General features: G+C 39.2%; 1 protein-coding gene across 8 annotated transcripts in view; it reads right to left on the reverse strand.

Moving 5' to 3' along the window:
• Positions 1 to 23,754, reverse strand: part of map4k5 (mitogen-activated protein kinase kinase kinase kinase 5) — a 36,457-nt gene extending 12,703 nt beyond the window's left edge. For 2 of the 8 annotated variants that reach the window (XM_039786064.1, XM_039786063.1), the window contains exons 1-18: positions 23,333 to 23,754; positions 22,360 to 22,597; positions 17,875 to 17,932; positions 10,849 to 10,939; positions 9,890 to 9,954; positions 9,708 to 9,763; positions 9,566 to 9,613; positions 8,702 to 8,744; positions 8,522 to 8,594; positions 6,225 to 6,356; positions 5,884 to 5,946; positions 5,697 to 5,778; positions 4,848 to 4,964; positions 3,671 to 3,749; positions 2,863 to 2,934; positions 1,494 to 1,552; positions 1,260 to 1,327; positions 655 to 693 (exon numbers count right to left, since the gene is read on the reverse strand). In XM_039786064.1, coding sequence (XP_039641998.1) covers positions 655 to 693; positions 1,260 to 1,327; positions 1,494 to 1,552; positions 2,863 to 2,934; positions 3,671 to 3,749; positions 4,848 to 4,964; positions 5,697 to 5,778; positions 5,884 to 5,946; positions 6,225 to 6,356; positions 8,522 to 8,594; positions 8,702 to 8,744; positions 9,566 to 9,613; positions 9,708 to 9,763; positions 9,890 to 9,954; positions 10,849 to 10,939; positions 17,875 to 17,932; positions 22,360 to 22,467 — 1,253 coding nt within the window. In that variant the 5' untranslated portion in view covers positions 22,468 to 22,597; positions 23,333 to 23,754. The remainder of the gene's footprint in view (positions 1 to 654; positions 694 to 1,259; positions 1,328 to 1,493; positions 1,553 to 2,862; positions 2,935 to 3,670; positions 3,750 to 4,847; positions 4,965 to 5,696; positions 5,779 to 5,883; positions 5,947 to 6,224; positions 6,357 to 8,521; positions 8,595 to 8,701; positions 8,745 to 9,565; positions 9,614 to 9,707; positions 9,764 to 9,889; positions 9,955 to 10,848; positions 10,940 to 17,874; positions 17,933 to 22,359; positions 22,598 to 23,332) is intronic. The other 6 variants (XM_039786070.1, XM_039786069.1, XM_039786067.1 and 3 more) reach the window with 4 other exon arrangements.
• Positions 23,755 to 24,980: the final 1,226 nt, after the last annotated feature.

The following is a 24,980-nucleotide window of genomic DNA, read 5'->3' on the forward strand; positions in this document are numbered from 1 at the left end:
AGGATGAGGTGTTAATGGTTCAAATGTAAAATCCCTCCTTAGAGATGAAGAGAGTAGGACTCTAAGGAGAAGAAGAGGGGTGTATTCGTTCGAAACCCCAGTGAGCGTCATGGGATGGAAAACACAAGAAAATAAAGCTGCGTTATTATTTTAAACATCTCTGAAGTCTGTCTTACCATATTACTATGACATTAGTTTAAAAAATTAACACTGGAGTCAAAACAAGGTCTGCTGACAACCTTTATAATTTTAGATGCCGTCTCTTTATTCATCCATCCATAAGTTCTTTGGATAGTACTAAAAGTATTTAGGGTTTTTAAAACAGCAATCAATATTTTTATAACATTTTTATACGCAGGGTAAAGTCTAAGCAAACAAGTAATTTGAATTGAATGCTACAGGTTAAAGTATTTTCCGGTCTCTTCCTACATCCCACTGTTCTACCTGCCTGTCTGTGTCAGATTCATTTATGCAGCAGTATGCACAGTTTGGATCAACAGCTGTTATCATACCACACATGTTGAATGGAAGGGTGTCAGGGAGGGCGATTTGTGGACAGGATGGGTGCTAAACCTCACTGAGAAAAGGATGGGGACCGAGCGATAGGTGGATGACGTAGGTAGGGTACTACAGCACACACAGTGTTAGTGTTACCGTTGGAACAATTCGTCCTCAACGCTTTTGAGAAGGCTTCTTCGAGGGACAAGACGAGAGAGAGAGACCGACAGCCAAAAGAGGACAGAGAGAAGTGGAAAAAGAAAAACAGTCAAAGCACATGGACAAGTGAGAAGGAGCTTACAGGCCAAAAAAACATTTCAAACTGCAGATGGGGAGAGTGATCTCATGCACGGACACAGGTTAGCTCCGGTGAATTAGCAGGTTAATATGAGACACAGTGAGGAGCCTCCGTAAGAAAATTTAGTTACGCTCCGTCTCAACAATGGATATCACATATACATGGACATACAAAGCATAACTAACATGCTTTAGGCAGTCTATTCATCATTTCTTAAACTGTACATTGTTACTCAACATTTAAACTACTATTAGTATTGTGTATCTCTGCAATTTAATATTTACAGATATCAAAGAAGTAAAATAAATAAAGAAAACCTTGACAATGTGTTTTTTCTTTTGCCTGGATGAATCTCAAGAGATGCATCCATCTTATAAATATGCCCGGTCAAGTGAAGGCGTAAAAGAGAGAAAGTGGGGGGTAAATAGGAGCAGTTCCCATGACAACAGTTTCTATGGATTACCTGGTTGTTATTCCTCCCTCTGCAAAGGGACTCCAGGGGGAACGGAAGTCATTATCTTTACTCACATCCTGTGGAAAGACACGCATGCACATATACAGATTTCTTTTTAATTTTTTTTTTATGGATATGATTTATCTTGTTCTACATGCATTTGAAATATAGTGATTGCAAACAGAAACAAAAAAAAGGTAGTACTTGAATACTAGTATTGTTTAAAAGGAATATGATTGTCACCATTTCAGAATGAGCCTCAGTTTCCTTCCGGAGTGGTGGTTCGAACTGGAGCTTGTCGACTATGAATGACAAAAAATGTGTTCAGTTTTGTTTTTTCTTGCACACAGCTTTGGCACTAGAGGGCATCCGTGCCCAACGCTTCAAGACACACAAAGCCTTGGGAGTAGTTCTCTTGTGCATTAGTAGCATGAGCCTTGGAAAACACTCTTATTAACGCCACTGAACACCCACACAGGTGGTTTTTAGGTAATCTGGCTGATGACCTCTGCTCAGGTTAAAGGTGGACCAGAGCTTTGATGGGAATTCATTAGGTCATCTTTATCTACTAATATGAACGATAAAAGTGTAATGTGTCCTGCCCTAACAGATGCACCAAAGCTAACAGGTGACTCATGAATCAATCACAGTCTATACACACCCACACAGTCCTGGGGAGAGGTCTAATCAGCCACATTAACTGAAAACACCTGTGTGGGTGTAAGAATGAACCAACAGCAGATCCTCTGCTTCCATTACAATGTACCTGCCAAAACACCACAGAGGTCCTTTATTGATGTATTATGCTACTATGTGAATGTTTGGTCTGGAGTCTAAAGTCAGTCACCAAAGACAAACAAAGATTACACTTGACACTAACCAGATCTGTTCACTTTGGGGAAATATTAGTGAGAGAGCAAGAAAAACAAATAAATCATGGAACAGATTCCTCTTAGTTTAGGTTTGAGGTCACATTCTGTCAAACAATTGATCCCACAGAGGAGACTGGTTTAGTTTAGTGTCCAGTGTAAACACGGTGTGATCCTGCTGTAGTTATGGAGGCGGAAGAAAACCAACCTGCCAATAAATACCCCCACATAATCAGCTTCTCATTAACAAAGAAACTTTGTGTTTAAGAATTTAGACCACAGATTTTTTTTCTTTCCTGGTGTATTTTTCTGCTTGAGGTATGCTGATAATGTGGAGGTGCTGCAGTATTTAAAACCTAGACAACAGCGAGGAGGTGAGTCACTAACAGACTACAGCGACACGTTCGAGAAAGTTGAGGAATCGGGTGAGACGTACGAGTCAAACTTAACTTCCTTGTTAGAATCTGATTAGTCATCTACAATGTAATTTTGTTATGTAATAGTTATTTCAGTCAGTCTGACAGGAATTAGGATGTCACAATGTCCAAATTATTCAACTGCATTCAAGCTAAACAAACCATAAGTAGCCACCCCATGCAGAGGAACTCACCTTATTAGTGCCACTTAACTCTCAAACACAATGTTCTGTTATGTGCTACGACATTATCCTATATCTCAGGAAGTCTTGGGAGCGAGCAAGGGAATTAAGCCGACACATACTGTCTCACTACACTGTCACTGACCTGCGTCCCCCCTGTGTCCCTCAGTGATGCTAGGACTTGAGCACGGCCCTCCTTGGTTTGTCCCATTGTTTGCTTAATGTAGGAGGGAAAGTCAGATGTAATTGTGAGAAATATAGATAAAACTAAACAAGAAGTGCATCTGGTACAATCACAGTACGAACAAGCACAAAACACAATGAGGCACAGCACGAATCGCCACAGATAAATAGGACAAACATCTAACAGAGACACATATCTTACCACTAGACTGTTACTACATCAACCCAAAATGATGAAATGAGAAACACTTCTTACACGACAGGCACAACACAGCGTTCAACTTTATCTACAACTACTGACGACAACACAGACGCACAACAACTTCCCTGAAGGGTTGCAAAATAATAAATTTACGCAAAATAATGCATGTACACAATCTAATAAGCTGGATCCTCTGCCAAATTCAGTATCAACCCTTGTTGACTGAAAACCAAATTCCTCAAGAAACCTTTATGAGTCCTTCAGACAAGCTTTATTCACATTATTCATTGAGTAAAACATGAGGGACAGTTAACTTAACGGACTCTACTACATCCACTTTCTCTTCCGTGAATCCCCAGGCTATTTTTATACACACTACCACATGCTGTGGTCTGGAAAAGTGCCAGCCAGTGCTGCAGGATTAGTGGGATGACCCTCTGACAAGCCACCAGACCTCTATCAACCTACAGAGCCAGGCTGACTGACATGCTGACAAATGACAGGACAGATTCATGGCAGGGGGTTGGCTTTTGTCTTAGTGATGGGTTGGGGCTTTTTGTTTACTTACAGTCTATCTCTGAGCGTGTCCTCTCTGCCCTGGCTTGTTTGTTGGTGGAGCGGATGGTGTGTCTGACTGCAGAGAGGGGCTGAAGCAAAGAGTGAAAGAGACAGAGATTTAAAGATAAGGAAATAGGTTTTGACAGTGTGAGTAGCACTTCACAAGACAGTGCAGAGTGGGTAAAGTGTTATCAAATTATATAACAGTGACACTGCATTGCCTTGAGCCATTTAGCGCAATCTTGACATTTATCTTTTGGAATAATATGTAAAAACAAATTCTGAGAACTGAGAGCTACTTTTTGTACTGGGTCTATGCATCATCGCATTATTATGCATCCCAGAGGCTGTTTGTTTGCAACAAGCTCCATTGCTTGCAGTCAATACCCTTCAGGGTTTTTCATTCATGGTCGCCAAGACAGTGCTACTGCTGTCAGGGGGAGAAAAGCACAATGGTCTTTTAAAAGGCACTGGTACCACCTCTTTGGCTGCCACATAGATGTGATGTTGATTCCAGTTGGAATAATAATGTCAATGGAGAGAATCAAGAAGAGGGGGAAGGGAAGCTTTAAGAGAACATGAATACACACTTGGGCAAATCTCACCTTTTATCATATTATATTAAAAACAGCTGTGCTAATATTTACATTCACTGCTGATGGAGAGTCTGTCAGTTCATTAAAGTCTCTTTAACTACAATATTTGGTCAAATTAGAAAAGTTTTTTTAGTTTTTTTATAATTTCCCTGCAACAAGATCAATGAACAAATGGGGGCACATTTTTCATATTTCAAAGTATATACTTTCAAAAAAGTTGTCAATGTTGTAAAAAGCATTTTTTTGTCCAAACTGAACACTAAAAATATAGTTTTTGGTTTAATTGATGACCCAACAGAAATGTCAATATGAAATTGTTACTGGGTCAAATAACCCAATATAATATGTTTTTTTAAACTGGGTCAAGAAAAAAGTTTGGATGCATTTGTTAACCCAATGCTTTTTATGGTCATACATACTGGACCGGTGATAGATTGACCCAATTTCGATTAAAATTGAAAAAAAAAATTGTGTGCGTACTTCTTTAAACGCTTCTTTGTTGGCTGAGTACAGATTTAATTTCCTTCTTAATTTTTTCAAAGCAAAAGTAAATTTCCCCCAGTCTTAGTTTTTATATGAATCAGACATTACCTCGAGGTCATCGTCGTCCACCTCACTGTAATGCTGGTGGTTGTCTGGGTTGTTCATCTTATCTAGAAGGTCAAGAGCGAGCCTCCTTGTCAAACCCGTCTGGGCCACGTACACATGCTGCATGAAAACAAATCAAAAAGGTATCATAAACAGGAGCATAATTTGAGAATAATAGTTAGTGGTCTGACATCTCATAATCTCACACGCAAGTCCTTGCTAACTGGAACATCAAAATCCCTGCAGAAATGGATATCAAATCCAACTTTCACTGTTATAGAGTAATTAAACCACCTGCATTAATCATCACATTCCTGGACCATCAGGATGAGACACCTTTCCTCAGAGACCTGCACTGTGTTAATGATGATAGGAACCATATTTTAGGAAGCAGCTGAACTGTCTGCTTCTTAAAAGATAGTTTTTTTAATGCATGCACACAAGGCTGGAGCCTGAGTCTTCTTCCTCTGGACTGAGGCTTTGTTGACATTGTTAAAGAATGTAATTGCTAATAACTTTTCTTTAATACGTAGACTATAACTGGGTTTTAAACAACCATTTAGGGCAATGGTCTGACTCTGACCCAAGCAGCTAGAAATTCAGCCAAACCACACAAAAGCTCATTGGGCCAACTGAGATCCTCTACTTCTTTTTCTGGTCCTCAGAACTCACAAATGATAATACAAAAAAATGCAATTTCTAATTTCAATTAAAGGAAGAAACTGTAAAAGACAGAACTCAGGCATGACTTTTGAAAGTTGGCTAACTGCAATACATTCTTTGTTGCAAACATTTCAGTCTCCTACTATATAATGTCTACCATATGTCTAAGAGAGCAATATGAAATATTACCGATAGAAGTTTTTCTGCAGTGGGCCTCTTCTTTGGGTTCTTTGTTAGAGACACTTTGACAAAGTTATGGAAGGAGGTGGACCTGGGGAACATGAGGATTATGTTTTAATGCAATGGTCGTCACGATTATTGTGTAAAGTATCAAAGTAATCGCAGAAAAGCATACTGAACATTCTGGGGCACTCACCATTTGTTTTTGTCTTTTAACTTTGGAGGCTGAAAGTTGCTCTTCGACATCAAAAACAAGGCCCTAAGGAAAAACAAAAAACTTGGATTAAGAGTGGTTAAGACAGACTTAAAGAGGGAAATATACTTAAGTAAGGTGAACTTAAGTACAGTAAGCCTGTAAACTCTTCTTATAATAGTCTAAACATAGTTTGTAGACACCACCTCCTACGATAGGAACACCATTGAAGTAATGAAAAGACATGATTACGTTAACATTACAGTAACACAAAAGGAGAAATTAGCCTAAGAATCATCTGAGAACGTTTCGACTGATGCTTTTTCAAGGAAAGTAAAACCTACCTCATCGGGTGTAGGTCAAACATTGGAGGCTGTAGCTCAGCCAGCTCTATGGACGTGATGCCAACAGCCCAGATATCACACAGCTGGTTGTAGCCACCGTTCTTCTCCACTGCTGCTACTTCTGGAGCCATCCTGCACAAATTCAGGACAAGAATTCAGTGAAGACTCTCCAAACATAAGGAAACAAGACTAGGTCAAAACCTAGTTTATACCTAGACCGTATGGTCAATATGCTTAATTGTGGACAAACTGTTACGGGGATAGTCAGAGGTGGTGTCTATAATGTGAATATAGAAATTAAGAGTGCTGACTGATAGTATTATTATCATCATCATCACGATATGAACATATAAGAACTGAAACACACACACCCCAATGGAGACAACTACTTCTTACTGTAGCCTAAGTAAGTGCAATAAAATCTTTGTGAGGAAAAAGCAAATATTTTATCAATACACCAGTTCAACAGGCATAACCATGTAGAAGGCGATATTTTAATCTCTCGCTCATCCACTGCCGTTTATGTTAAACACACACACACACACACACACAACTCGCTAGTTCGGCCAATAGTAAATTGTGACAAGTTAAAATAAAAATGTATGAAGTCTAACATGTTATCTTAGTTTGCCACGCATCTTAAAATTTGGCATTTCCCTCCCAAGTCTTTTAGCGGTAAGTCCACATGACTAATTATTATGGTCGTCAATGACATCGGACCTCAACAGAGGAGGGAGGACAGGATGAATGACTGATACTGACTTATGTCTGTGAACAATACATCTCTTGAATCTTCATTCTTTCTAAACTTCACTCGGTATGAGTTCATATAGTGACTTTGCTGTTGTAAACATAACTGTTGCTGCTCACAAACAACATTTAACTTCAGCTGGAAACTGAAACTTAAGTCCCACTGGTACTGTTTCCTTGTGCTACTTTCAGATGAATTCTCCTTTCTTTATCATGTGTAGGCCTATTACTTTTTGTTATTTAAGTAGTTTATCTTTCATGGGCTGCTGAAGGCTGCCCGCTTCCTTTCGGTGACCATGTTGAGCAATATTATAAATGATCTGATAAATGATCTAACATGCATCCCCTGCTTGCCAACCCTTTTGATTTCCCTGCCCCTCTTCCAGCTGTTCTCCTAGAGTTTCAATTGCCCCGATTTTTACATGATGAAATATCAAATCCTGTCCATTATATCCACTATATTTATTTAGAAATAGCCTTTTGTCATTGCTTGCGCACTCGCACACACAGTGTGCCGTTCCAGTGTTTCCCACACAGAGACCAATTTGTGGTGGCACGCCATACAATCAACACCGGCCGCCACATTTTTTTTTTTTAAACGCCATTTAGTTCAGCTGCATTTCCTTTCCCTGCTCTCCTCCGTCTCTGTCGCTCACACACACACACACACACACACACACAGTCTCCATCAAAACAAGAGATTACGGCTGGCGAAATTCAAAAGTTCATGAAAGGTTGGTATCTCGTGAACACCTTTATACAATCACACATTAAAAAGTCCTATAAAAAATATTTTATATTCTGAATACAATGTTGTCAGTGTGTTAATGTTGGAGTCCCGATTGCGCCAGCTTTAGAAAGTTAACTAGTCGCAAGTTTGCGGTAAAATACAGTTGGGTTGTCGAGGTCAGGGAGAGAAAGAGATAGATTTGTTAGGCATTAAAGAAATAGTTGGAAAGGAGGACATCATCCAACAGCGTGTCCTCCTCAGTTTCTGATTTACTTAATTTGAAATAAGTATTTCACCGCACGTGCCACAAATTGCTTCATTTTTTTTTAAGATTCTTTTTTGGGGGCTTTTCCCTTTACTTTGAAAGTGGATAGACATGAAAGGGGGAGAGAGAGAGATGGGGGATGACACGCAGCAAAGGGCAGCAGGTCGGATTTGAACCCTGCGCCGCTGCAGGAACGCTCTTACTGGGTGAGCTAGAACCTGACCCCACAAATTGCTTTCTAATCTGTGGGAAACACTACGTTCATCTGCGTGCTTGTGCATTAAAACTTCACCGTGTATTGAGGAAGTTAATCAGCTGACTGATGGGCAGGTAAAAGCCTGTGTCAAGCATCTATCTAAACACTTGTAAACTTTGTAACCACAAATTGTTAGATAAAATATGGTGACAGACTGGAAAATGTTCTAGTATCTGATTTAGTATTTAACCATTGCACTTGTGAATAAAAAAAGTTGGTGTTTTTTGTTTTTAACCTATTCAAAAAAGCCGAATTCAAAGGCCCAATGGCTCATTTGATAAGGGTGACACACTCACCAGTAAGGTGTTCCAATGAAGGACTTCCTTTTGGCAATGGTTGCAGTTATTTTGGCTGCAACTCCAAAGTCAGCTGTAACAAGGTTTGACAGGGCTTTTCAGATTATGTAATCCACGTACGACTGAAAGCTACAGAAGAGTTCAGGTCCTTGAGAATTAAGATGCTAAAGAGCAACTTACCTAACTTCACATCTCCGTTGTCTGTAAGAAGTATGTTGGCGCCCTGTTAAAAAATCCCATAAACATTTTTTTTTACTGCAAGAAAATACATTCAAGAGACCATAATAATATTTTAGTATCATGAGATTGAGGCTGAAAATGCTGAGCTGATGTGTTCAACTGGTTCATAACAAAGTGCCAAATGTTGAACTTTCTCAGTAACATCTGGTCTAGCTGAAGCATTAACCGGTCTGTTACTGATCTGACTGCCAGTAGAGTTGCACCAGTATCACTGCTTTTTGACAGTTCCACTGACTGTTTCTGTTGGCTGTGACTGACAGTCTCCCTGGTGGCATCCTGCGGTGAGAGTAAAGGAAACAGGAAGTGCTTGCTGCGTAGAGCTGAGTAAAGATAATAGGTTCAGCCCTGACCTTCTGTGATAACACATGAGACTGAGGCTCCAGTCCGTGTGCATGCACCAGGCTTGATCAACTTCAGCTCAACCTCAAAACCGCTGCGAGTGACACGTTTTCGAGTGAGCACATACCCGGCTACACTTTTCGTGTGACTTCAGTTCACACCTCTACAGCGCTGCTGCATCAGAGAGGTCAGACCTCTGGACTGCTTAAGGACCAACCACAGTTTACAGAGACATTCATTGTTTTCAAGCTGTGCAACTGCTGCATCTTTTTGTCAGTTTCACTCATCTTCTTTTCTTCCCCCTCCCATTCTCTTTTGTTTTGAGATTTGTTGCTAAAAGTTTTTTTTATGTTAATCTCTCTGTGTTGGCATGAGGCAAAGTGTCAGCATGTGGCAGATAACAATAGGTCTGAACTGGATAAGATTAAGGCTAAAAGAGAACAAAACAAAATAGAAAAAATATACCTTGATGTCACGGTGCATCTTGCCCTTGCTGTGCAGATATCCCAAACCCTGTAAAGGAAATGAATGTATTCAGTAATGAGTTCAACTGATATTCCAAATATTGAAATATTCTTTTTTATAAATGATTTAAAAGTGCAATTACCTGTATGGTCTCTCTGCAGACATATGCTATCTGAAGCTCCGAGAGAGGTCCCGTCACTATAACGACACAATTTAATTCCATGTTTGCAGGGCAAGGATTAAGGCAGAAAAACTTTTACAATGGATATGCAGTATTTAAAAAAACATTTTATGACTGCATCTTTCCAGTAATGAAAAGCTCACCATGATAAATGTCCTGCAGAGATCCTCCACCACAGTACTCCATACATATCCAAAGCTTCTCTCGACTGATGACATTAGAGAAAATGATTACAATAGGAACTGCTGCTTTGCTAGTTAGCTAGACACACAAAGGTGTCTTGTTAAACAAGTTAATAAATGAGGTTAAGTACTGGATGTCTGAGAAGAGAGGGGTGAGTCGAAAAATGATGACAACCCTCTGATAAATAGCTAAAAATAAGACCAGTGTGACTGTGATCCAACTGTTACACTTTGCCAGCAGCGGTGAGGATACTGTACTGTACACTGCCTCAGATTCCCCAATTACAACTGTGCTACTTTTCAAACCTTTTAGCTGGACATGGAAATGATTTTAGGTCAGGAAACAGATCTGAACGGAAACTTGATTCCCCCACAAAACTGTGGTTCTTCTAATACAATTAATCGAGTTTAATAAAAAATTAACGCATGGTGGGTTGCTCATTAACATTTTACAATAACCATTTGTGCTCTATGCGGCGAGACTGCATAAGACATGCCTGCTGTGATAAGACATGCATCTCTCTGGACTAACAGCCATATAAAACAGATCAGAGGCTCATATTCCAGTTAAACCTGCTGGAAGTCTGAGGCAGTGGTGGGTGGACCGGCCCTACTTCCTCTCAGATACCAGCCACAAAACATAGGCTCCGTTAAAACATAAGAGCTACATCCTGGCGCTGAAAGGCCTACTCAGCACTACGAGTTGCTACTACAGTTGAAAGGTTGAGTCACACTTTCACAAACAGGTGTGACTAAGTGATTAATTACATCAAGGGAGTTTCAGGCAGTGGCTCCGGGTCATTAAATGCTTTTGGCAGTAACGTATGAATTCCACAAATGTTACACCTTGGTCTGGCTGCGAGAAAGAAGAAAATAGAGGATAAAATGACAAAGCGGGTGTATTTTAAGCTGGCTCTTACCAGAGGTAGCTCCCAAAGTAGGCCACAATATTGTGGTGCATGCATTCCTTCACCATGAAGATTTCCTGCTGTATGATGGAAAAGTCATCCCCTGGAAACAGAGGGAGAAATCACACAGACACATGGACAAAAAGTTATATTTTCATTTTCTGCCAGGGAAATGTTTCATTTTAAAATGAGACATTATCCATTTGGAAATAAACACCTCACAAAATGATTGTGGGCATGAAATTATAACAATTTGGTTCATGATTCATACAGAATAAAATTTATGTTTTTTTTACACTAGAACAAACCTTGAATTTGAAATGTTGGAAGAAAAAAAACAAAACACTCCTAGCATTTCAGATGATACAAAGGTTGTACACACCTTAAAATTTAGGTTTTAGAAAACACTTAAATATTTCCATTTAGATTGCCGAAATCAAAACCACAGAACAAATTCTTCCCATATTTCCCTCTGACTATTTGGTTCAATATTTCATCTCTGTGTAAATACAGCAGATTATAAAACAGCCAATAAAAATAGAAGGAACACCTTGTACTTTTAAAGTTTATGTGGTATAGGCTGATATCCAGGCCGCTTTCCAGGTCAGCAAAGCACTCTAACACATCCGACCAGTAGGAAGTAAGAAGACTAAAATATGTAAGCCCAGCTGCTCCCAATTGTGCAGAGACGCAGTCCTGGAATACATTAACAGGAGGTTAAGATCTACCAGACTCTGCCAGCTTCAGCGCTCTATCAACAGACTGTCATAAAAGGCATCGGTCCGGATTAAGCTCATTTAATGGATACAATCTCTGCCACAATATTTTGTTTTTTTCTACATATGGTCAAGTGTGTCAATTCTGGTGTTTTGATGGATACATTCTGTAATAAATATCAGCTGCGTCACAAAATAGTATCAAGCTAGGTTTGGCAACTACCACCAGCTGTGGCCTGAAGACAAAAAGAAGTTGTTGACCTGCACTTTACTGCGATACATAGCTCCAGGTGGCTTGTGGTCTAGCCTAATTAAAATGATACAGGGGCATTTTAATTTTGGAAGAAAACATCTCTGGATAGACATCCTGGACCACAGAGGCATTTTTTTCAAGCACACAAACAACGTTTTTACCCAGTGAAAAGGGCAGTCCTGTTTTCAGTCTGTCTGGGTGGGGTTAGGCTCTCTCACATGAGCCTCTGAATTAAAGTCTGGTTGGAATGCCAACATGTGCATAAATTCCCAGCTGATAAACAACAAACCGGTGAATTTCCATTTTCTTTAAACTTATCATCAGCTACAAATTTGGGTATTTAGCCACATCAGAAGGCTTGAGATAATGTAACTGTTAGTTGTCTAAACTACATAAAAGAACAAAAACTATGTACCTGCACCCCTTTTGACCGTGAGTGTACATCCAACTGGTCTTACATGGTAGCTTTGGATGCATCGACTAATATAGGACATTAAATAGCTTGATTCAACTTCCTGCTTAAATCCTCTTCATGAGATTTCTGTCATTTGCTCAGCACTCTGTCACAGTCCTGTCTCTGCACGCTTGAGACCTGGCTTCAATGATTCATTACTACAAGCTAATCCTGTCCATATCTTTTTATTATTCTTGTTACAGAGGCTTGACAAGTCTGTAAAAAGAATAAATACTTGTGTGCTCAGGAATGTCAACAGAGGCTATGTTAAAGTGCCAATCATTCAATTTGAACCGCTCCCTTCTATCTGTAAAATTAGAGATGAATGTCTCAGTCTCACAGAAGCTAGTGCTTGACACTGCTTTGATGAGGACGAACGTGGAAGTATTCTTCGTTTGCTATATAATGCTAGAGAAAAGTCACAATTTTGGGAACTTATTAATTATTGTTATTTCATTTTGTGTCATTTCAGAGGAGGAACTACTGTTGATCACAAACATTTTCAACATTGTTGACAGAGAGAAAATTGTGCAAGGAGCCACAAACTTTTGAGCGAGGGTTATTTCAGTGACATGAATCTGAGCTTGGTAAAAAAGAAAAAAAAAAGACAATATTCTCTTTGAGTTAAGGTGTAGGCCTAAGAGTGTAGCCACTTCCTCTCAGACTGAGCGCTTCCCTCTGCTCTCTGAATATACACATCCTCGCTTATTGCTTCAATTCAGTGTTGGAGGTATTCTAGGTTAAGATTTGACCAATCTCACGCTAATATGGTTTGATAGATGTTCTGTCAGTTTATACATAAGTTTATATTTAAATTAAAAAGGGAAAACAGATCAATAATTACGCACCATCCCGAGATTTGAAAACCTTTCCAAAAGTTAGGCTACTGCTTCTGACATAACACCTTATAGAAAATAAATATAACTGCATGCAGAGATGGGAGACATTGTTCCACACCCAAACGGCTTGCAGCAGAATTTCTAATGGAAACAGCCAGGAGGCGGGTGCCAACTTCTCAGGGACAGTAACGACAAAACACAAGGAAAATGACAGAAAATGACTTGTCGCAACAAGAAAAGAGGAATAGTGAGAGATGTAATTATAGTGTTTATAAGAAATGACTATTAAAAGTGTGTACACTGCAAGAGGAAAAGAGAAAACAAGAAAAAAGCTCTCCTTTCCCCGTCTTCCCTCAATGGTCAGTGAATAAAGACCAACACTAATTTGGTCTTAAATAGTTATTTACCATCCAACTAATCAGATTAACCTGCGATGTGCCCTACAGTGCCTGCAGCCAGAGAGCTTCACCACTCCTATCTCCTTTCTCTCTTGGTCCCTCACTTCATAGCACCGTCACTCCTCCCGGTCAAACCTGTTTGATTCTGTGGTCCGCCTAAGCTGTTTACCTGAAGCACAGAAAGGAGTGACTCTTGCAAAAAGAGGAGGTGGGGGATAAAGAAAAGAGAGTCCTGCTTAAACATGAACCGAGAGAATATGAATGGTCTTTAAAGACACTTGGAAAACCTGCTGAGGGCTAATCAACTGGGATACATGTACAGGAACATAGCTAGGGCCATTTTGACTAGAAAATGTAACACTGCTCTAAACCTATTTAACATAAAACTTAACTGTACACTAAGCCTATTTCCACTCTTTATCTGTGTATTATTTCTGTACTCCTTATTTATCATTTAAGTTTGCACAAATGATCCCATTGACACCCCTTTACTATGAAAATCTCATATTTTGAAACTGCCGCTGAAAACGGGCGAATCCCAACAAAGCTGGAAGTTGACGTCAACCTCCCAAAAACCGGAACCTTTGTCAGCCCATGGGTGTATTAAGAGAACGGTCACGCCCCAACATTTACATAGGCTACACAACTGACCTGAGATCAGTTAGTTTTCTGAATCTAGCTAGGTCACGCAGATCTCTGTTATTCCATTACAAAATTCACTTCTGAAACTTTTTTATGAGAGAAATCAACCATTACAAATCTCAAATATGGGCCGCTTTACGAAAATGGATGGCTATTTGCAAATTTTCTCCGACTGTGTGTCGGAGTTTAGTGCCGGTGTTGGTGCTGCCTGGGTTGCTACATCGCCGCCCTGACCGCAGTGTCAGCGAGCTTGTTACGCAGGTTCCAGTTAATCTTATAATGGGTATGTGTGTTGAGTTATTTAAACAAACAATCGGGGAAATAAAGCCTCTTGTCCGTGAGTGTCATTGATAGAGCCGCGGTGAGATGGAGTCCATCAATGAGAGCTAGCTAGCCTCCTCCTAACTCTGACATTCACAAAAATACATTCAATTGAAATCCGAAATCGGACAAGTGTTAGCTAAGCTTTGTAAGACCTTGAGGAACCTGTAATATTCATGCCGTGACGAAATTCAAACTGTAAATATACTTTAGTTATGCGAAAGTGAGCAAGCTGCGATATTTCCCCATTGTAATGAATGGGACATATAGCAAGCAGCTGCTCCACCTACAAAGACGCCTTGCGTTCATAAAAATGCCTTAAAATCAAATCGGACACAACGGTTAGCTTTATAAGACATTGGGGGAATGATGTTGTATAAGTGGCGGGACAAATTCAAACTGTAAATATAATTTAGTTATGGCAAAAGTGTAGCTAGCTAGCTGTGGTATTTCCCATTGTAATGTAATGGGGACATATAGCAAGCAGCTGCTTTCCTACAAAGACGCCGCCGTTCATAAAAATGCCTTAAAATCAAATCGGACACAACGGTTAGCTTTATAATACATTGGGGAATGATGTTATATAAGTGGCGTGACGAAATTCAAACTGTAAATATAATTTAGTTATGACGAAAGGTAGCTAGCTAGCCGCGGTATTTCCCCATTGTAATGAATGGGACATATAGCAAGCAGCTGCTTTCCTACAAAGACGCCGTTCACAAAATGCCTTAAAATCAAATCGGACACAACGGTTAGCTTTATAATACATTGGGGAATGATGTTATATAAGTGGCGGACGAAATTCAAACTGTAAATATAATGTTGTTATGACGAATGTAGCTAGGTAGCTGCGTAGTTTCCCCATTGTAATGAATGGGACATATAGCAAGCAGCTGCTCGTCCTACAAAGACGCCTTGCGTTCATAAAAATGCCTTAAAATCAAATCGGACACAACGGTTAGCTTTATAAGACATTGGGGAATGATGTTGTATAAGTGGCGTGACGAAATTCAAACTGTAAATATAATTTAGTTATGACGAAAGTGTAGCTAGCTAGCTGCGGTATTTCCCCATTGTAATGAATGGGACATATAGCAAGCAGCTGCTCGTCCTACAAAGACGCCTTGCGTTCATAAAAATGCCTTAAAATCAAATCGGACACAACGGTTAGCTTTATAAGACATTGGGGAATGATGTTATATAAGTGGCGTGACGAAATTCAAACCGTAAATATATTAGTTATGCCGGCAGCTGGCCGCGGAGCCCCGTAGTGCAGTATCCACAAAGGGTGACTTTGCGCTGGGTGGGAGCCCAGCAGGCTGCCGCTTCCGTCAGACTGTGTGGAGCTCCTAAAGTCCGAACACGTCTTACCAAATTTGCAATTAGCCATCAATTGTTTGGAAAACAGCCCATATTTCAGCTTTATATAGTTAATTTCTCGCTTAAAAGTCTCAGAAGTGAATTTGGTAATGAAAGATTGCAGTGTCTGGAATATGAGATTCTGTCGCTTCTCTAATGTATGTGTATTGGGGATTCGCGACAACCAATCAGCTGCGTCTCTAATGTTCTGCGATGGCAAGTCGCTCAACCAATCAGCGCGCAGCTCATCTAAATATTCATGACCATACCATATTTGGAAGAAAAGCTCTTGTTACAAATAGGGCCAAAACACAGGGATGCATAAGGGCCCATAAAATATCAACCAGGCCATTTTCAGCCCAACCAATGTTACATACCCCATTAGGAGACCATAAGGAACAGTGTGAAATATCCTATATAATCATTCTATCACCCCTTTAAGGTGCATTACAGTGAGTAATGTTTCGATGTAAGGTTACATCTTCAGAGTCCACTCTGATGAAGAAAATTATTTACTTATAGATTTACTTCTATTTTTAACAGAATTTATAGGATTTATTTCTATTCTCAAAAGTCACGACAGACCGTGCCGCAGGCCTCCGTAGATGGCGTGCGCACTACGAGCATGCACGGAGACGTTTATGCTCAACGCATTGTTCGTTGCAGTATTCTCCGGAACGCCAGGGGGCGTACAGACAAAATAATCTGTGAATAAGCATGAAGTAGTAGAGAAGAAGTAAAGGAAAGGAAAGTAGGCTGCCTGGCAACAGTACTAAACACATCCATTATAAACACCGACGTAGCGTCAAAGCATTGCATTAGTGCAATTATTAATGTTATTTCCACTTGGGAGATAAGTGGCAGTAACTGTCTGCCTCTTGATGTTACCAACACTCTTTCTATAAGGGCCGGTTTTTTTTTTTAGCTTTGACAAAGCGATCCCTCATGTTTTTCCACACTCTCCAGCAAAATACTTCTTCTTTTCCCAGTGTGGTGTCTCTCTCTGACCAGATATTTAAGGCTGTTTGACTCCCTGCGGTCTGTACATGGAGAATCATACAGATTTTTGTACAGGAGAACTTTCCCAACCAGTCTTCCCAGCCGCCACCCAATGCCGAAATGAAATGCACAGCACGTGCCGGGTTACAAAAATTCAGAGGTACACGACCTCGCGACAACGTGTGGAGCCTTCATACTGGAAACGAGAGGCGGTGACATAATTTAATGGCTCGCGCCGGGAACACCACAGCTACCATTAACCAAGCAACAGCCCCCTGATCTTCTGCCACCCACCCACACACACACACACATGCTATATTCCAACAGAATATGAATCGCCTTAAATTAAGAGCTCTACACCCCTACAGATTTATCAGGAAATTGAAAAAAAAATCTGAGCGACCATTTGAAATTACAGCTCAGATACAGGACATGATGACACCTGAGAGAAAACAACACATGTAAACCTCTTACAAAAACACACCCACAACCGCTCACTGCCAGACTAACACAAAAGGTGACATGATGAACGAAAGAGAAAACAAGCATAAGTGAATCTCTTCCTTCACTGACTGGTAATCGTCTCAGATCAGTCTGGTTGCTGGTGGTACAAAGCCCTCATCGTAATCCCACTAATCTGGAACTGTCACTGGGTCAACAGCAGCACAGACACCAAAGCCAGGCACAGCCAGAAATGTCCTCCTCTCCTTCTTCACATGAAAGATATCAAGTGACATCGCTCTTCATATTACCTTATAGATAGACATGGTTCTGGACTCTATATATTGTTATTTTGAATATTGACCAAAGATCATCATTTCACATTAAACAAAATATGTAAAGCGACAATGGGGCTATGATCACATACATATTTGCAGTCATGAGTATTGGCACTGTACAACAATATTTTCATTTATAGTCTTTTTAGTACTTTGTGTGCATTCCATTCAAAACCCTGGGAAATACTAGACTTATTTTTCAGACCTTCTCAGCTCTGACAAACACATTTTTCCCTCATTGTGATGAGAAAAGCTGAGAATGAGAAGATCACTCTTACCTGGTTCCAACTTTATGATCTTCACAGCAGCAAGCTCCCCTGTTTGTATGTTTCGGGCCTGAAAGACACAACAGCACAATGGTCAGCAAGGCCATCACAATACTGCTGTTACTGCTTTAATCAGAACTTGTATTCCAACTGTTCATGACAAAACTAGAAGTTTGATTAGTCGACCTGCAGAAAAATAATTGTATTTTGATAATTCATTCATAATTTTTTCATCCAACTAGCCCACAGCCACTCAAATGTGAGGTTTTGTCACTTTTGTTTGTCTTATTTTTAGGTTTTGGACCATCCGCTGGACAAAACTTGAGATTTGACAACATCACCATGGGCTTTAGGGAATCATTATGGAATGGAATTTTTTTTTTTACTATTTTCTGATCTTTTATAGACCAAATGATGAATCTACGGAGAAAAACAGCAGGGACCAATTTAGGATTGTTGGTCAGACAAAACAAGCAATTTGCTGATGAGCACTTGCAACTTGTAATTGGGGGTTTTCACTATTACACTGTCACTATTTTCTGTGTTTTTTTACTTAATATTTCTAAGCTAAACTTTTGATTGAAAAGAATAACCAGCAGATTCATCAATAATGAAAATAATCGTCAGTTGCAGCCTTGAATATTACATAACATGATACTGTATGCTGATGGAACATCAGTTACAATTTTGGCCTACATAACCCTTAAACCAATAAATGCCATTTAGTTGATCCTTTCGCCTCTGTAAAAAGTGGAGCGGAAACATTCAACTGTGGGATACAAATGCCAGCACCTCCTCCAGTCAAATTCAACATCATTACATTCTTGAGTAAAGTAGTAGCTCAAACCTAAAGTCTGCTTAAACAAGCAACATCACCAGAGCTCATGCTGGACAGTGTAAACCTTTAAATATCCCTGCTGGAGATGACTTGAGATTCACTCAATTTTCAATTCAATCATTTTGTTCACTCTTGATATTTTTTTTGTTTCTTCTGTATATTTGGGCAGTACCATCAGTTTGGTATTGTCTTATGTCAATGGCAACATCCCAATTAGATTTAACAAACAAAAAAAAATCCATCATTTGTGAAATTTCTATCTTAAAAGTAGGTTGCACGGATTTCCAAATCCAGGTCAAGACGGGATGCTCCCTAATCCATAGGAGTGAAGTGATGGGACGAGCAACTAAATCAACCGTGAACCACAAGACCCTCCAAGCATGGCCACCTTCCAACACAGGGAATGTGCTGGTGATTCATACACATAAACAGAATAACACACACAGCTTATATATGTCCTGCAGCTGACACCACAGGTGCATACACACAAACAAAGAACAGAAAACTATTCTACAAAAATTTCTTTTCACATGGGGCGGTGATTCAGCAGTATATATGCTGCTCTATGGCACATTTGTTCAGCTTTCAAACTGTGGGAGTCAGTGAAGTAAAGACCACCAATACTTGCTCACAACCTGTGTCTATCTTTACGTTTCCTGAAGTAGCTAAAGTCAACCTGAGAACTTAACCCAGAAAGGGGAAGTTCTGAAATGTTCAAATATGTGATTCAGCAAACAACACAAGCTTTAAAAACCTCAAACAACCTTTAACTGGAGGAAGGAGTATTCTGGCATGTAACCTACATTGATCTAAGGTTCAGCTAACTGTAGTGAAAATGTAGACCCTGACTCAATAAGTAGGAAAATGTTTCCTTACATCCAAATTTTAATAACTGCAAGTAAGTTCTGGCACACTAAAGGAATACTGAAGAGGTAGGGCTGCTCCATTATGGAAAGAATCATAATCACAATTACTTTGGTCAATATTGAAATCTTGATTATTTTACATAATTACTCGTTGACTTTTGAAAAGACATTGTAATTATTGAATTTAACAAAACAAACAGTGAAACAGTTAACAAATCAACAGTGAAAACACCTTGAACTGTGAAATTTCCTTCTAATACTTGTCCTGTTTGAGCTTTTTTTCCTCTCCATTCAGAACACAGGACAAAATAAGAGTTGACAAAACGTAATGTGCATAATAAGCGTTTTTCTTGATTAGTCTGTACTCATAATCACGATTAAATATCAATTAATTGCACAGCCCTATGAAGAGCATAGCATATAAAAAAATATTTAACTCTACATGTTTATAAAGGGAGTATAAGTGACAGTCAGTGTGTAGGATTCAGTGGTTCCTTCTTTGTCATCCAACTTTGACACAAGCACTGACAAAAGCAGATCTAGTATCAGTACTCCACTCACCTACCGGTACATTACTGACCTTTTGTAGATACTGTAACCGGCATTTCATCTGCTAATGCAAACTCCAAAAAAAAAAAAAAAAAAAAACTTGCTTTAAATTATTTCTTTAAATAATCAAAAGATTCTGCTACATAATAGTAGTAAACCTTTAAGAACTACTGATTCTAAAAGAAATTCCAGCATTTAAAAGGATATTATATCAACAACCTACGCTGAGAGCCAAGGGTATGACATTATAATGAAGATAAATGAATCATTATCACCAGTAATAACACAGAGCAATATGATGGGATTCTTAAATTAATATAATCAGAGGTAATAAATCATCCAAGGCGAGGAATGCTGTGTCCATTAATAGCCAACTGAGCACAGCAGGTCAAAAGGAGGACTTTTCCCAATTTAAGGTGTTTCTGCTGTCAGCGCGGCCCGGAACACACCCATAGTGAAACGCATGTTTAGACAGGGGCCTGATCATATTTAAGTCCGCTGCAGCCCTTAGCCTGCGAGCTGTGGGAGAATACCAGGCGCAGCATTCCACCAGTGGCCTTGTCTGGGGGTGGGGGTCTGGCCAGAGAGGCTTTGTATGAAGAGGGACCATGACAGGCTGCCTCAACTATCACACCCTGGATCAGATAGGTCGTCTGTTTATCTGTGGCAGATGGATAAACAAGAAAATTCCCCAGCAAAACACAGCTCCCTACAGCCAACAAAGAGTGAAATAAATAAATAAATCTTGTTTAGCTGGACAGTTTCTGTATAAACTTAATTTATTTTTCTCATATCTCATTCAACATTTTGTTGGTGCAATGCAGGAGCACAGTGCCATCTTCATGTCTACTGTACACGCCAACTAAGAATTTACAACCACTCCTGCAGTAACATTCCTCAAAAACTGCATCCACTTGATACGAATACAGCCATAAAGATGTGATAAAGACTTTGGATTTTACAGTACAGAAATGTTTTAACACTGGGACGTGTTAAATGTTTTGTGCTGTTCAGTCTGCTTGTTTGACTCTTGAATGATTGCAAATGTGTACATGTTGCGGTCTGTAAATGTAAAAGACTGCACTCTTACCCAGTTTCATCAGAGTTACACAAAAACAAAACTGAAAGGCTAAAGGCAGTAAATAAATAAATAAATAAATAAATAAATAAAAGTACATGAATGGTTACTTCTTTTTCCTCTAAAGTAACATAGATATCAAAATACTGTAGCTTATAGTCTGGGAATATGTATTTTAGCATAATTGCCTGCACCATCATGTCAACGATACTGAGTGCAATTTGTAGACCTACAGTACTGATTATTTAAATTTATTTACGATTATTAATAAATTCTACTCAATAACTCATAGTTAGCCAAAAATCCATTTTAGGGAAAGACTACTGCTTTAATACATGCTTTAGACCAGTGATGGGTAACATTCTCTCCACGGCAGAAAGAAAAAAGTGATGTGGATAAAATGGACAAGCAGGTACAAGCATTGATCTCACTGAGCCTGAACAGTCAAACGGGTTCAGAAAATTGTTTCACTTAACCGTGATGCAGCTTGCACAAACGGTAAAACAATACTAGGGCTCCAACTATTATTTTTTATTATTGATTAATCTGCAGACTTTATTCTTGATTGACTAATAATTTAGTCAATAAAAAATTGTAAAAAAATAAATAAAAAAAATTAGAGAAAAATGCTCATCATAGTTTCTCATAGTGACATTGTCAAGTTCCTTGTTTTGTACCACCAACAGTCCAAAAGCCCAAAGATATTTCATTTACTATCATATATGACCAGGAAAAAGTAACATATTTGAGGAGCATTTGACTGAATCAATCAAGCGATTACAGATGACTTTTCTTTTGATCTAATAATCGATTAATTAACTAATCAGTCTCTTATATCTCACAATTAATATATTACACAGCAGCTTCTTTCATGTGGCAGTATTATATGGTTAGGTACAATATGATTCCAACCCTCATTAAGCAATGTGCTATCATCTGCGGTTATTCCTGCCAATAAGTGGATTTTAGTAGCTGAAGAGGACTACAGAAAGAGGAAGGGCATAACATGGGCCCTCATTCAACAGCTTCTGCCAAATGTGTTGGCCACATTTTATCATGACTTAAAAAACAAACAACACTCTGTCTTCAATTAAGTTGATTTGTCATGTGATGGTAAACCAAGATATCTCCAGCTCTAATGACAGGCTGTGGGAACTACACTGTACCTTGTACACGTCTCCATATGTGCCACTTCCCACCCTCTGAATGAGCTCAAAGTCATGCTGAGGGTTCCTCCTCTGGATTTCACCGCTTGGCCGAGGAAAGATATCCATGGTAGCTTGAACCAAACGATCCTTTACATTTAGTTGATAAAATCTGGTGGCAGTGGTTTGACGAAGCAAAGGTCCTGAATATAGAAGTTAATCACCGTTACTCAGACGGTCCTCCCTCGTGCTCCATGTCCTGATAGAGAGACATATGAAAAGTTTTGGAAGAAAACTGTTAAGAAAACCTTAATGTGACGTTATGGAAAAGGATACTGGTAACACAAAGTTGACAAATATTTCATCTGTGGGTGTATTTTGGACTATTACCCCTGACCACTGCACAAATTATACATACTCTAAACTTTTGCACATCCCCTGATCAATAGCGTTGTACACCCTGCAATAAACCGTACAGCCTTCCTTCTTATTCCTTTTCTGAAACATTATTATTTGTTAAAGTGTCTTTTACATATCTATTCTGCATTTATGTTCTTGACTAACGTTATAGCAGTACTTTGCCATTGTTTGTTCCTTTTGAATGTTTATTGTATGCAACAAATACACAAAGGCAAATACTTTGCAAGCGAAAACTTGCTTTGGTAATAAATCGGATTCTGACAATCGCAACAGAAAAGATGAAGATATTCTGTCACATATCGTGACATCTGTCAGCCAACACCAACAGCTTAACCTAGAAATGTAATTCCTTATAAACTACTAACGTTACTCACATTAAAGTTACTCATATCTCGTCCTAAACACAAAAAAAATGACGTGGGTATAACGTTAGCATGGACATTGTGGTCATTCCAGCAAATAGCCAGAGCCAGGTCTAACGTGAGTTAGGGAGCTTAGCATCCAGGCAAGTCAGCTAACAGCTAATGCTAACTAGCAAACGTTAACTTAGCTTTGCCACTTCAACTGTGCCTACCTTTTACAATGCAAACACCGTGGACGAGTGTGTCTTGCATTTTAAGTCTTTTAGAGTCTTTTAACTGTACGATGGCGTCGAATAGTAGCACAAAAAAGAAGAAAAGCGTCCCCTTTGTTATCGAGGAAACAGTAATAAACTTCAGTTGGCTGTTGCTGTTCACTCCGTCTCCTTCGGTCCAACAGCAGCGCAGACGTTAACGACGGTCGAGTTTGGTCCTCGCACGAATTGCAGCATTAAGTTTAACCGTTGACATGTCATTTCCCTCTGCTGACAGTTTTAGAGAAGCCTCACACTCATGTGTAAAATATTAACGGTAAACTACATTAATGATTTCAAGTATTACTCTTAAATGTATTCCCCCCAAAAAAAAATCTGCCGAAAAAGCAACAGTCTGTTCCTAATCTCTGTGGAGTCGATCCTGCTGCGTTCATGAACTCCTCGGAAAATCTAAACTCTCGAAAGAAAAAAGCAAAAGCAATACCTAGAAAATGTCGAGTGCCATAACCACAATCAAGTATTATTTTGACTTCTTTGCACCAGTTACTGTTGCTGGTAGGGATTTTTTTGTTTCAGCACATACATGTCAAGAGTATTGCAGAAGGTTCCGACATCCCCAGTTTTTAATTAGGTACATTTACTCCACTACTGTAATCAAGTACAAGTCTTGTAATGTAAGGCACTTGTAATTTTCTGCATAGTACTGCATAGTATAACTAGTGTACTTTTTACTCCACTTCATTTATCTAGTTACTTTGCAGATTAAAAAATATTAAAAACCTAGAATGACAATATGAAATATAGTGCATTTGTTATACAGTAAATGAAACTACCAAAAACCCATAGCTCAATAAGCTCCACCTTGGTCAGTGACAACATTAAAATGCAGTAATAATAATCATGCAGTATAGTATAACTTTGACAGAGACTATTTTGCCTACATAGTGGATACTTCTTCTGCACTTTTATAATTTGAAATGCAGGGCTTTTATTTGTAAAGCTGTACTTTTAACTCCACTACATTTATTTGACAATAATAGTTACTTTTAACATTTAAAAAAAACATTTGCTGGACATCCTTCTTCCTTTATCTTAAGATCAGCCCTAAAATGTTATGGAGTACCATGGGCTCTTGAGATGCACCCAATCATTAAATGGCTTGTTGATTCTCCTGTGAGAGGATTAGTATCCTGGATTTATGCTAAACTGATGCAAGTATCCGTAGGAGAACTCACAATATTAAAGAAATGGGAGCGAGAGCTGAGCTGAGAGGGGAACGGAATTAATTTGGGACAACATTTCCCACTGTTCCAAGAACCCAAATCACCAGCAGATCCACTTCAACATATGCCATAGGACATATTGGACACCTCAGAAGAGATACGTCTCTAAGGCCATTCCTACTCCCTATTGCATGTTCTGTCAACCTGAACAAACTGGAACTTTCCTGCACGTGGTCTGGGAGGGTGAACAGGTGCATGAGTTCTGGAATAAAACAACATCAATAATATCTGATGTGATAGGATGTCGAATCCCTACTGACTCAAATGTTTTGTTACTTAATGATGACTCTAAATTACACCTGCTTGGGAGACAGAAGAAAATTTGGCTAGCTGGATTAACCACGACCAAGAAAATGATCGCTCAG

This window comes from Perca fluviatilis, chromosome 20, assembly GCF_010015445.1.
Source record: "Perca fluviatilis chromosome 20, GENO_Pfluv_1.0, whole genome shotgun sequence".
Lineage (NCBI taxonomy): Eukaryota > Metazoa > Chordata > Actinopteri > Perciformes > Percidae > Perca > Perca fluviatilis.